The sequence below is a fragment of the Scatophagus argus genome, chromosome 21 (genome assembly GCF_020382885.2).
Source record: "Scatophagus argus isolate fScaArg1 chromosome 21, fScaArg1.pri, whole genome shotgun sequence".
NCBI lineage: Eukaryota > Metazoa > Chordata > Actinopteri > Scatophagidae > Scatophagus > Scatophagus argus.
The window spans coordinates 19,995,615-20,009,393 of NC_058513.1; the positions used below are offsets into that span (position 1 = coordinate 19,995,615).

The 13,779-nt window shown below is 42.9% G+C and overlaps 1 protein-coding gene across 1 annotated transcript; it reads left to right on the top strand.

Annotated features, from left to right (window-relative positions):
• The first annotated feature begins 211 nt into the window (after positions 1-211).
• ptenb (phosphatase and tensin homolog B) lies at positions 212-11,736 on the top strand. Its single transcript, XM_046376917.1, has 9 exons — positions 212-902; positions 4,941-5,025; positions 5,589-5,633; positions 5,820-5,863; positions 5,972-6,210; positions 6,419-6,560; positions 6,741-6,904; positions 7,089-7,334; positions 7,694-11,736. The coding sequence occupies exons 1-9, from the start codon at positions 824-826 to the stop codon at positions 7,874-7,876; spliced, it is 1,227 nt and encodes a 408-aa protein (XP_046232873.1). The 5' UTR covers positions 212-823; the 3' UTR covers positions 7,877-11,736.
• The last annotated feature ends 2,043 nt before the right edge of the window (positions 11,737-13,779 follow it).

Genomic DNA, 13,779 nt, shown 5'->3' on the forward strand with positions numbered 1-13,779 from the left:
GTTCCGAGGAGCTAATGGTGGCTCCCGGGCCGGCTGATTTGCCCGCAGCTGACCCATGGGCACCGACAGGCAGTAATGCTGGGCAGGTTATAGCAGCTACCTGTAGATCTGCTTATTGGTCTTATTGTATGACGGTGTGAGTATGGCAAATTATTTTGAAGGCGTCGACCGGATGTGCCTCATGCCCCCCCTCCCCCTCCTCTGCTCCTGTCTCTAACTTGACATTCTCTCTCAGTCTCGTCTCTTTTCCTCCGCTCAAAGGCGCTTCGGAGAGATTTTCTCTCCACCGAGCTGCATCCAGTCACGGCGTTTCTGCGGCACACCGAGGCCGGGAAGTATCCAACTGGATCCATCCGACGTCTGGAGGGCTGGAGCTTAACCAAAATTAAAACCGCGGATGGTTTTGTCTGCAGGCGGGGGACCTGGAAACCCGGGCCCGCAGTGGGAACAAGGAGGAGGCCCCGACGCCCCCTTGTTCTGACCCAGAAAACAGCACTGACGGCCCGGCTGCCTGTCAACTAGAAGGTCTGCTAGCCACTGCCTGTACCGGAGCTCGCACGGTGGCCCCGAAGAGGACGGTTACCGGGATACTCATTGGACCTACTCTGGTTCTTGTTATCCGGCAGGCAGCCCTGAGACATATTAAACAGCGACTTTCTGGAAATCGGGGGGCTACTGGCTAGCTAACTTCGGGCTAGCTGCCCCAGTTAGCTTCTCTCCCCGACAACCAGAGAGCGGGGGCTCTGTAGCGAGGAAGAAGCAATACAGGCTTTTTCTCGGTACTTTTTTCATAATTTTACAGACTCTACCGAAGACATCGATAATGGCTGCCTTAATCAAGGAAATAGTCAGTAGAAATAAAAGACGATACCAGGAGGGTGGATTCGACCTGGACCTAACCTGTATCCTTTGACTACTCTGTCAGTTTTACTGTAATTTAACGGGTTTTGGTTAGCATGTTTCTCTTAAGTTAGCATGTTCGCCCTCAAACGTCATGCAAAACTTCTCTCAACAATGTTGTAATTTAATGGGACTGTCCATGTGGACAAACAGTCTGCGCACTTAAAACAAGACTGTGTCACAGACAAACTCCTCTTTATATCGGCGTGCACGTAAAAGCTGAACAAGTCAAAGCGACCATGTAGTAATTGGAACTTTTAAAAACAGTTCAGTGCGTGCTCAGACATTGACACTAAATCAAAGAGAGCATCGGTGGTAGCAGTGTGCGTCAACAAATCTTTGAATGTCGTGAATGTCATAAAGTTCTCGTTACACGATGAATCGTACGTAATTCTATTTCGAGCAGTCATTAAACGTTCTCTTTTATCTGGGCATCTACGTGGAAATACTAACGAGAGCGCGTTGAATTGGTCGTTTTTTCAACGGAGTTCGTGGTGCGGGTTATTTGCGACAGTAGGGTGTCCGAATCAGGCCAGCTAATGTTTTTAGCAGGGGTTTATGTCCAATAATACATTTGATCCTCCGGCGTTTGGATCATTTCTTACTGGGATATTCACTAAAGATTTATACGGCTTGGTACATAAAAATAATAATCTGTTCCTTAAGTTTTACCAGAGGACTACTGACCGTAGCTGTTGCTAACAAGCTAAGCTATCCGCGGTGTCAGTGGCGTTGCATCAGCAGCCGTCCAGATAGGCAGCTGCAAACACACCTGGAGCCGAGCAGTCATACTGGAACTACCGCAGATTTAATAACATAATTAACCATGTTAACTAATATCAAATTCCCATGTACACTAATATTGTAATAACATTATATTCATTATATGTCGCCAACAGTTTGCTAACTAATCTGCAGTTTACGTGAAGTTCTCTGGTTCCAGCTTCAAGCGTGTGAATATTCAGAGACCAGCCTGTGAATATTCTCATTCATCCAGGTCATGGTTATCTCAAGGAAATTCAATCGAATGCAACTGAACTTAGTTATTTGGCTAGGACTAGTCCCAGCCTAGTCAAGCGAGCATGAACTGATGAAGCCTCTTGGATGAGAGGTGAAACGTCTTCAAAGACAAATAACTAAGTCCAGTTGCATTCGATTGAATTTCCTTGAGATTCAGAGACCAGTTAAACTCCAGTGACAGTAAACTGTGTGTGTTCTGCAGGTCCTCGCTCTCATGTCATGCAGCACATTAAAGAGGCTAGCAAGTGTTTAACATCACATCCTGCCGTTTGAAGGTACAGTCTCGACAGCCTTCAGAAAGATGTCTAACATTCTGTCAGCCGAAACACATTTCTGACAAGTTTTCTTTTTAAGATGAGAAATACATGTGTACATATGTTGTTGTACACGCATTTTATAACAAGAACCAAAATGACAATATATTTACATATCACGAGAGGTGGGGTTCATCCTGGATCTGCCACCGGTCAATCACAGGACTGACACACAAAGACGGGCTACCACATAAGTACATCTAAGCAAAGTGGAGCAGCCAGTTAGCCTATTGTGCATGTTTTTTGGGACTGTGGGAGTAAACTGGAGTACATGCAAGCTCCGCACAGAAGGGCCCAGACCTGGATTCAAACCTGGAACTCTCTTGCTGTGAGGCAATAGTGCATTCCACAATGCATTCCACATTCTAACATAAAACATTGACACACAAAACACAAATTTGTGTCATGTTTATGTTCGTTTTTGTAAAACTGTTACGCAGAGTTGTAATGAGCTCATTACTGCCTTGTGGGTGGAGGCCAGAAAAAACACCTGTCACCAGGTGCCATTGTACTGGTGCACAAGTTTCAAACATCCGTCCCTGCAGTATCTGCAGTTCAGCAGCAAAAATTATATTGTAATATCAGAGAGATGTCTGTAAAACTGTGGACACCTCGAACCGCCAACAGCGTCAGCTATGACTCTGCTATTAGCTATGATTGATCCATGAAGCGTTCAGTTTTGTGAAGCCTTCCTCGAGCTGAGAAAATACATTAAAAAAGGTCTGCACAGTGTAAAGTCTGTTGGCTGAGCGGGAACTTGTGGATGGGTCCAGCAGGAGTAATGCTGCTGCTGTTCAGTAGGCTGCGTAACCAGGAAGTAAGCTGGGAAGACAGACAGGTGTATGCACCAGGTGAGCCATTCTCACTGAACAGGCGTCGTCTTTGGGTCTGGTCTTGGGGGGTCTGTTGTACATGTATGTTCATCATTTTGCCTGTGGACATAGTCAGGGCAGCTGCTTGCCTATTTTCCTAATTTTTATGCTAAGCTAGCTGACTTGTTTTGAAAACAAAATTTATGTGGATGATGACATGATAACAAGGATCAGATCTTGGAGAGAAATTGTTGAAGCCCAGAGTCACACAGTCACATGTTTCTGGGTTTATGCCTTTGTCACAGGCTTGGTACAATGAAATGAAAACTTGCCCACAATAGTCACATTCAAGTCCAAACTTTTCTGCTGCTTTTTTGCTGACATGAAAAACAATTTGAGCATGTCGCTAAAGTCGTTTCTGTTTTTAAATACAACAGAAAAGACAGGACAGCATTTCATGTGAACTTATCAGACGGGATTCCAAAGAACAGTTTTATTAGCGATTGATCAATTAGTTGTTAGGCTTTTGAAGATAAAATGTCGAACAGACGATCAGAGATTAACGTGATGTCTGATTGTCTCAGATCAACAGAGCTGCTTTGCTGTCGAGCAGGAAGTTTAAATATACTGTTTTAACACATGTCCCTGTTGTGTGTGTGTGTGTGTGTAGTATAAGTCTGATGCTAACAGCTTGCTGTCAGTCTGCCTGCCTGCAGCTGATGCTTGGCATCTGAAAACGGCGGCCTGTTTCAGAAAGCAGGTTTAGTGGAAACTCTGAATTAGTGAAGTCTGAAATGAGGGAAACTCTGGGTTAATCATTTCAGTGAGGAAGGTAACCCAAACCTGAGAGAAAGGAGTAACTCAAGTCCGTCACTGAAAGAAGATAACTTGTACTCAGACTAATTTACCACGATATGAACATAACCTGGTCGGGAGCAGGTTTTCTGATAGGTAGATAGATAGATAGATACTTTATTGATAGGGTTAGGTTTCTGTCCGTCTCCTCCCCTTTACAGAGCAAAACGGCTGCTTCATTTCCTCATTCATTCATTCTCGCAAGTTTCAGTGGAGAACAACTGACTAACTATTATTGAAATGTGATGTCCTTTTATTCACGAGATGAGGAGGCTGCTTTAGTTCACAGGGAGTTGTTAAGTTTATGTTGGAAGAGGATTTTGAGACCCAGGCAGGATTGTTTGTCTCGTCCCGATGACTCTTTAGTTGAGTGGCACCGTTTTTCTTCATTGGTTTCGGTTCATCTCCTGTGCCTGTCAGAGGTGAAGTTCCTCCACCTGTTTTCCAGGCCTTTGCCCATCTTCTGTTGGTTGAGTAGAAGTCAAATGTTACTTTTATTAATTAATGAAACAGGGCAGATGAGGACATTATGTTAAGGATGAAGCTGTTGCACACTGAAATAACCACTGAGTGATGTTTACTTTGTTTAATACCATAAGCCTGTTACGCTTAAGCCTCACCTGACTGAATGTTTTTATATTTAATTTTTAGCTGCTTCCACATTCGTTTTCCCCTTGTGGGTTTGCACCTACATGAGGATTAATTTTAAGGTTCAATCTTTTTACCACTTTTTACCTGTGATATTTCAAGAGTGATTAAATACTAAATTAGTATTTGACTTGAGCAGCAGTTTTTTCCCCATGCCAACTCTGCTTCACTGCTGCTGCCGTGTTGCTTTTTCTGTCAACGAAAAAAGCTTTAGCATATAGACTGGAGCCAGAGGGAAGTAGCCAGCTCAGTAATGATGATAATCTGCCATGTAGCATCGATCTGACCTTCTCTCCTCCCGGCTCTCAACATGACACCCATAGAAACTTAGAGGTCAAACTTTGATTCCACGTACACGTGTACCGTTTATTCATCGTTAACATGTGATCAGACATTTATCCAAACATCATTGCGATGGGTTTCCCTGCTGAGCGTCTGGAAGGAGTCTACAGGAACAACATTGATGATGTCGTACGGTGAGAGTCTTGTTTTCAGTCCTCAACACGACCAAGATCACCAATTAAATGTTTAAATTTGTTTTGAACATCAGTGTCAGTATATTAAAACATAATGCACTGAGATTTAATTTTTAGACTTGACAGCACTCTGCAGGTATTGGAAATGTTTGGATCACACAATTGGATAACAGTCCTCAGCAGCCGCCACTGGAGTCCACTTCTCCAAACATTTTAATGTTGATCACATTAGTTTAGGCTAAGCTTTATCTGAGACTGTGTTAGCTTTAAACAGAGCAATGCGATGCAGTGTTTGAATGTCGATTTATAGTTCAAATGTCAATGTTATGTACAAAGCTTTGAGCTGTGCAGCACAACTCTGATAGAAACCAAAGTCATGTGTTCCTTATGATAATGGAATGAAATTTGTGTTTATTGTGAATGGTTGAGAGCAGAGACCTTCACTCTGAAATGTCACTAAGATGCTCCATTGAAAGACACTGTGACACCTTAAAAGTGCTTTGTAACTATGATGAGGTGTGCTGTCACACCTTGTTTCCAAACTAAACGTGTTTCTCTCTCAGGTTTTTAGACTCAAAGCACAAGAATCACTATAAGATCTACAATCTGTAAGTAGTCACTGAGCTCCCGTGTCATGTTCTTTTTCAGAGGAAGTTAACTTTGTGTAGCTCACATCACATGTAGCTCTCATCAGAGCTTGTTCATAAATGTTAGCACCAGTTGAGAGTTTGCTAACTGTCAAGCACTTGTTTATCATCATCTGTCTGTTTGTTTGTCTGTCTGTCTGTCCACAGGTGTGCAGAGCGACATTATGACACAACAAAGTTCAACTGCCGAGGTGAGATTCATTCATGAGATGTCAGCAAAGTTTTCTTCTCTGACCTCATATCAAGTTGGGTTGCTCCCAGTTGTGTTTGTCTCACAGCTCTGCTTGTATCTCTGTCAGTTGCTCAGTATCCATTCGAGGACCACAACCCTCCCCAGCTGGAGCTCATAAAACCGTTCTGCGAGGACTTGGATCAGTGGCTGAGCGAAGATGAGCAGCATGTCGCCGCCATCCACTGCAAGGCAGGAAAAGGCCGCACTGGTGTCATGATCTGTGCCTACCTGCTGCATAGAGGCAAGTTTCAGGAGGCTCAGGAGGCGCTGGACTTCTACGGAGAGGTCCGCACCACCGACAAGAAGGTAATGCTTCCACTGGGATCTCTGGCCTCTGTTCTCAAGTTTCACCAAAGTGAGACAAAACATGATAGACATGTGGTGCTGCTGTGGTTTAGAGTACATGATATGGGGGTTACCTGAATGAACGCGAATCAGCGGCATCAAAGATGGGCGACACCCAGGATAATGTGACATGTTCGCTGGTTGATGTGATGTGTTTGTGTGTGTTCAGGGTGTGACCATCCCCAGTCAGCGACGTTACGTCATCTACTACAGCTACCTGCTAAGGAACCAGCTGCTCTACAAACCAGTCGCTCTGCTCTTCCACAAGATGCTGTTTGAAACCATCCCAATGTTCACTGGAGGAACCTGCAGTAAGACTGTCTGTCTGTCTATGTGAAGATGTGTCTGTGTTATTCACACGCTGTGTTTGTTTGTGTTGTGTGTTTATATGCTATATGATAGGTTGTGTACATAAGTTGCAGGTGGTGGATGAAACAGATATATAGATGCGATTGAATGGTGGTGTGTGATGTGTTTGTGTTTGTGTCCAGATCCTCATTTTGTGGTTTACCAGCTGAAGGTAAAGATCCACACGTCCAACTCTGCTCACACCCGACGGGAAGACAAACTGATGCTGTTTGAGTTCCCTCAGCCACTTCCTGTGTGTGGAGACATTAAGGTGGAGTTCTTCCACAAACAGAACAAAGTAATGAAGGTGAGGAAGAGGCACTGTACCTGATGACTCTTTTTAAATGTTGACTTCCTATGTCACTCTGAGTCACTCTGTGTCGGAAGGCGACCAAATGAAACTCGCCGTTAGGTGAAGTCACAGATTTCTCTGGGATCACGTAACAAAGCTCTGGATTATTTTATCATCACCTCAGACTTTGTCCTTCCAGGAAAAGATGTTCCACTTTTGGATCAACACCTTTTTCATCCCTGGGCCGGAAGAGAACCTCGACAAGCTGGAGAACGGCAGTGCTGGGATGCTACGTGAGCCGGCCGACAGAACGCAGCAGAACCTGGTGATGATGACCGGAGGAGAAGGCAACGACAGAGACTACTTGGTTCTTACTTTGACCAAGAATGACCTGGACAAAGCCAACAAAGACAAGGCCAACAGGAACTTCTCCCCAAACTTCAAGGTAAAAAATTTGGTCACTCACTGTATTTGAACAATAAGCAAAGGAGAAAAAGAGCAGCAGGCTGTAAGGAATTATGAGCAAGGGAAAAGTTGAATTAGTGTAGTTTTTAGGACTTTTGGTCTGCATTAGAAAGAATATGTATACTAATAATTGTATCAACATTAGTAAAATAAAGTTCTCAATCTAGTTTCTTTGTCCTCTCTGTGACGATGCTAGGACGTCCTTAAACTTATGATCTGTGGAGGCAGCAGGCTGGGACTGAGCAGCAATCCTCAAACTCCTACCCAAACACGTCCAGCAGCTTATTGATCCTGAAATTCAACTTGAGTGATTTCACTTCATTTTATTATCTGCCCCAGGTGAAGCTGTATTTTACCAAGACGGTCGAGGAAGGAGCAAACTGTGACGCGTGCAGCACGTCTGTGACGCCGGACGTCAGTGACAACGAACCAGATCACTACCGATACTCAGACACGACAGACTCGGACCCGGAGAACGAGCCATTTGAAGAGGACCATCACAATCAAATCACAAAAGTCTGACACACACACAGACACACACACATATTCAGATAAAGACATGTGTGTGTGTTTGTTTGTATGTGTGTGTGTGTCGGTATGCACATATATATTTATACATATATGTACTGGCATACACACACACACACACACACACAGTATCTATGTATACACACTCACGAATCCCCAAACTAAGACTAGCATGTTGCTAGCTATCGGGAAATATAATCGACGGACCAGAACTGATCTGTGGGACTCGAATCAGGATTCTCCCCCCCATACCACACAGACGCACACACACACACACACACACACAGCAGTCTTCTGCTCAGTGCACAGCTGGACAATCAGGTGACCTGGCAGCTGAAGGTGATGAGGGTGGTGCAAAGTGTGTGGAAGGGGCCAGGCTGGACAGACGAATAGCGAATGGACAGTAGGACAAATGAATGGACAGACAATTTTAAAAGAGTAAAACTTGAATATAAACAAACTGAAAAACGAGTAGACTTCTTTAGCGATGACACCAATATGTTTGTTGGATCAATCCCCACAATCCCCATGTACCCTTCCTTCCTTCCTTCTTTCTTTCCTTTTTTCATGGAGAGTTTTAGGAAACTTCATGCTTACCAATCTTAAGTTTTTTCATATCCTTTCTCTTCAGTCTTCAGTTGCGTTAAGCTCTTTTTGGTGACTTGACTCTTCTCATGGTGTGCTTATGTCTCATTTTTCGCCTTCATTTTTGGTAGAACTCAATTCAAACTAAACACTCTTCTTGAAGTGATAGCTCCATGTAGATTTTGGAAAGTCAGCTGATGATGACGATGACCACTTAAAATTTAGTAAAATTAAATCCATACGGGCCAATCGGTCTGAGTTGGCATTGACTGATTTGGACTGGTTCACACCAGTTAGACAGTTTGTCTAACAGACAGAGTCTGCAGGGACAAGTTAAGTGGGTTCAGTCCAGTCAGTCAGTGTGTGATCAGTCTGAGTCGAGTTGGACAAGATCTTCTGAGGAATCCTTGGTTCTGGTTTAGCCTGATAATTTTTCTTGTTCCCGACATTGTAAACTCCTACCAAAGAACGTATGAGCCCCTAAACATAGTTTTAACATTTTTGTACTCAGTCGTGAGTTATGTTTGGACTAAGCTGGACAAGCAGCTTGCAAGTTTTTAGCTGCCTTTAGGACGAGGCAGCGCACAGAGAGAAGTGACAACCTGTCGTTTGAATGTGACAATAGACGAGAGAAACTTTGATTATTCACAATCTGCTGCCGTTCTGCCAATCATCTACTGTTGAAAACACATACAGTACAAACCTACTGTGAACAAAAGCTATTTCTACTTTCTGTCAGCCAGTCTGCCAGTTTTGCTTAACCCTAACTTGTCTTACTCTATATCTCACATTAAGCTAAACAACAAACAAGCTTCACACAGTATAACTGTTCTGTCATCTGGAGTTTCACTTCAGTGTAGACTAATACACCCTGACAAAAACTAGAGCATAAATCTATGATTCCAGGGTGTTTCGTCTTGAGGTGGCTGTGCTGCAAGTTGGGTGGAGTTTGCACTTTATTAAGGACCAGGTATTTCAAACTTAGTCCATCCAAGAAAGTCTGTTTAGCTGATGTGCTTATTTCTGTTGAAAGACAGTTTTTTGTGAAGCTGCCATTCATGAGGTTTGAGTCCAGAGTTTTTCAGCCTTCAAGGCCCAGTGTGTGTTTGCGGTAGATATCTAAGACAGTCAGATAGATTTTTATTAAAAAGTCCCTGTCCGCTCCACCTGGAGCTCCCTCTGTGGTTCTAAAGTCTTAGGAGTATTGTTGGATCACCAGTCAGAAGATTCTGAGAACCCTTGTTCTCCCAGTGTGCCAGAAATTTGTGTGAGCTGCTGACAAATGGCTTCCAGCAGGCTTCATGACCCATCAGTCATGAGATTCAGCCTCTGTATGTCCCTGCTTTCTTATTGACATGAGTGATAACTCTTACTCTGTCTTTAAACTATTAATGATTTTACTCACTAATCCTTCATGGAGTTATTCAAGCGCTTCAGTTCATTCAGATTGTACCTACAGATTTAGGATCACTTGAATATTACAGTAGGTTTGAAACCATTCCATCTGGATTTTGCAGAAGTTGATGAACATTAGAGATACTCAGTTTCGTCTTTGATATTAACTTCATTTAGAACATTGGAGCAAACCACTTGGTTTCAGTTCTTTGGGCGCCCTAACATTCAGTGGAATGTTGGGGCTTTTCTTGCAACTGCATTTCTAAATGTAAGCAGGTGTCTGGATGATTATAGTATGTACTTTATCTCCACACAGTAAGCTACTTCCTGTTCACCCAGTGTTCTGCAAAAACTACAACTGCTGGACATGATATCACTCGGCTAGGATCCGTTTAATGGGCAGTAAAATGACTGAACTTTTGAATCACCCACGTTATTATCAATTTTCCATCAATAACTCTGTAGACCACCTATGAAGTCAACAGCATTGCATTGCAGCCAAACTGATTGAAGATCTGCTTCCAGACTTTGTGTGGTCAGAAGTTTTAGTTCTGATCTCTGATTTCCAACACCTTTGGTGCTAATACTTACTGTTGGCTCTGTGTTGCTCCTGTAGGTATTGATTGTTCCGTGTAGACTCTGGATTTGGTCTTGAAGTTCCTGTTGTCAACATTGTGGGCCTCGTCAAGAGCCTGATCATGCAGGACGTTCTCTGGAGGCTTGAAAACACAAAAACCCAGTGCTGCTTTTATTGTGAGAGGCTGTGAGGGCAGAGGCACCAACATTTTGACATTTTCTTCAACAGAAGGCCTCCTCACTTTCTTGACTCAAATACTGAAAGGCCATTGATCACCATACAAAGCATGTTTGGTTATGATGGTAATGTCCCAAAGTGAAAGGTCTGGGGACCCTCCAGTCTCCTGAAGGGTTCTTGTCCGGACTGAAGCCTAGTCTAGTCTGGACTGAAGCTGTTTGCTGACCTTGTCTTGCTGAAGGTGAAACAAATTTAACAGGAGCAACAATCATAAACTGTTCATATTCTTCTTCGTCATAGAGCTAATGGGGAAAGACCCACTTCAACTTTCATCTGATTGGAAATACGAGAAACTGCCTGAGAGGCATTTTTCTGCTTAAAAACCCTTTTTGTACCAGACAGAGAAACTACATATTGTGGTTATAGACCTCTGAATTGTTGCTTCCCTGTTTTGAAAAAGTCAGTGCTTTTTAGGCAAGATTAAAAATGGGACAAAGATATGACTCAAAACTGAATGAGGTCAGTGGAACCGGTAGAAAAATGCTGCCTACCATTGATAAAATACTGTTCTGTGTGATTACATGTTGAGGTGTTGCACTCAGGCTCAATGAAAGCCTCATGTATCCTTGTGCTAACAACTGACCAGTACTCTTGAACAGCTGTGGTTAGGCCTTCACTTCATCTTGATGAGTTTAAGGTGCTAAGCTGAGCTACCCAGGGCTGATGCTGAGCCTGGTGTCCATCTATGGTGCTCTCTACCAGCCACGAGTTTGTGTCCAGTCTTGATCTGTGATTCCAAGCAGCTTTGTTGTGATTGTACCAAACTATCCACAGGCTCCCTGTGTGTTGCTGCTGGCATTTTATATATAGCCACAACAACTCACGTCTTGTCTTGAGTCCTGTTAGGTGCTCTCAGGCCCAGCCTCACCTCCCATCGTCAACCCATTCAGACACAACCGGTGTATAGACTTGTTCATTGGGGTTGTTAAAAACACATTATCATGTTAGCATGTTGTTAACTCTAGCAAACTGGTGTGAACTCCAGAAACAGAATCAGAAAACCTGGATTCAGATTTCCACATTATCACACATGATGTGACGTGCCATTAGGGTTCAGGCTTTATAAACAAGCCACACATTGTCTGTCAGAACGCTGCTGGAATTCATCACGTTACATGAAGACAAATCTCACCAACACGTTATGCATCAAAAAATAAATAAAGCATCCAGATTCATTCATACATGTCCAGCCTCAAACCTGAAACCATTCTGCTGAGGTTTAGTACCTCTTGTTCAACACTCATGTTAGACTACACACACTGGTTTGCACTGAATGGGTTTCAGGTATTTGAGGCCAGGCAGGTGCTGTCCACGTCACTCACTGTTTCAGGTGCTCGATATCTTCTTTTGACAGTTTTATAGTTGTCGCAGGCGACGTGTCCCAGTTGTGTCATGTCCATCTGAGACAGAAGTCATAAGGAGTTGCTTCAGAAAGGACTTTCTCAACTCAAATTTTACTGAATTTGGAGTCAGACGTTTGCGGTGTCCAAAACTGTACAATGATTCTTAGAAAATATTTACATACAGATGTTGAGGGTTCCTGTACCAATCCAGAAGGCCAAAGAGAAAACTTTGACAAGGATTCCACCAAAATACTGTCATGCTAAGGGGTGCAGAGTTTTACATCTCTGCACAGAAACCTCAAACTTCGAACCCACTGAAAGTACTCTGAATGAACTTTTAACCTTCAGTAATCATGTTAGAATAAACTCAAACTCCTGTAGTTCTTTCTGTTAGAAAGCTTGTTGTTTGGCCTTTTAGTTGAGCAGATGACACACAATGTTCTCATCACCAAACTTGCCAAAATGAAGCTCAGACTGATGTTTTGTGTTTCAATGTTTTGTTTGTCGGTTAGTTGAGCAGGTAGATTGGTCTTCAGGTTCTGTCACGTCAACCCTCTGTACAGCATTCATAAAAGGATGTGATGTCAGTGTAGGTGTCCATATTTCAAAACTGATCAGTCTCTCCATTGACTGAAGGTAGAAGGTGTATACAAACAGAAATTGACTGTAGAATTTGCCATTTTGGCTTTTATTGAAGTAGATGAGAAACAGATCAAAGTGTTGTCAAGACCGAGGCATCATGTCACCGTGAAGCCAGCAACAGTTTTCTGTTGCGTCCAGCAGCCGCCTTTGTTGCTTTCTAACTTCTGTCAAAAAGACGGAGCATAGTGACAGGACATCGGGTCTGTTAGGGCTGGTGTTAGTCCAGGTGATTTTTTAAAAAATCTTCATGATGCCAACAGACTCTGATGACTGGTGTGCTTAAATATCCAACCAGTCAAACATTTCAAAATGAGACTGACTCTCCTTTAAGCCCCGTCCTCCTCAGTTACTGTTGCTAACCAGTTGATTTCTGTTGATTTCATGTTTCAGACTAGGTTGGAAATCAGACGTCATGACAGAGTTGGTTTTTGTACATGGCTTTGATTGATCTGCAAATCAATCCGAGTAGAGAATCATTGTGTCATCCACAGTGTTTATGTTCATGTATTTGTAATCAAACAGAAAACTCACTATAGCTACAGGCCTTTACCACGTGGATCAACATTTAATGTTACTGTCACCCATGCTCCTCCAGCACTTCTTTTATTCTTTCCCTTCTTGTTTTATAAGAAATAAAAACACTGTAAAGGTGAATAAACTATTTATAAACATCTGTTGTTTGTTGAATAGTTTTAAAAACTACAGCTCCCATCAGTCAGGACAGTTCAGACTACTGAATGCACTCACATGTCCACATGTTTTATATTACTGTGCTCATACTGCATCTCACAAGTAATCTGTTCACATTTGTACCATGTCTGTACTGTAATATCTGCTCTGTAGTATCTACCTCTAGCTGTTAACTGGAGGTAAACACTACATGTCATTTTAACAGAGCGCGGCACTGCCTTCTGTTACTCTTGCACCTGCATGTCTACAGCTTCCTGTGTATTATCCAGTGTGTACGCCACTCGCTGCTTTTCATACTTTTGGTTAGATGCTAAACCAAATTGTGTTGTCTCAGTACTTTTATTCTGTACAATGACAATTCATACAAATGTTCATTTAAAAAGTAGAAAGAAGCACAAAATGATACAGAAACATAAAGCGAGTGTTAG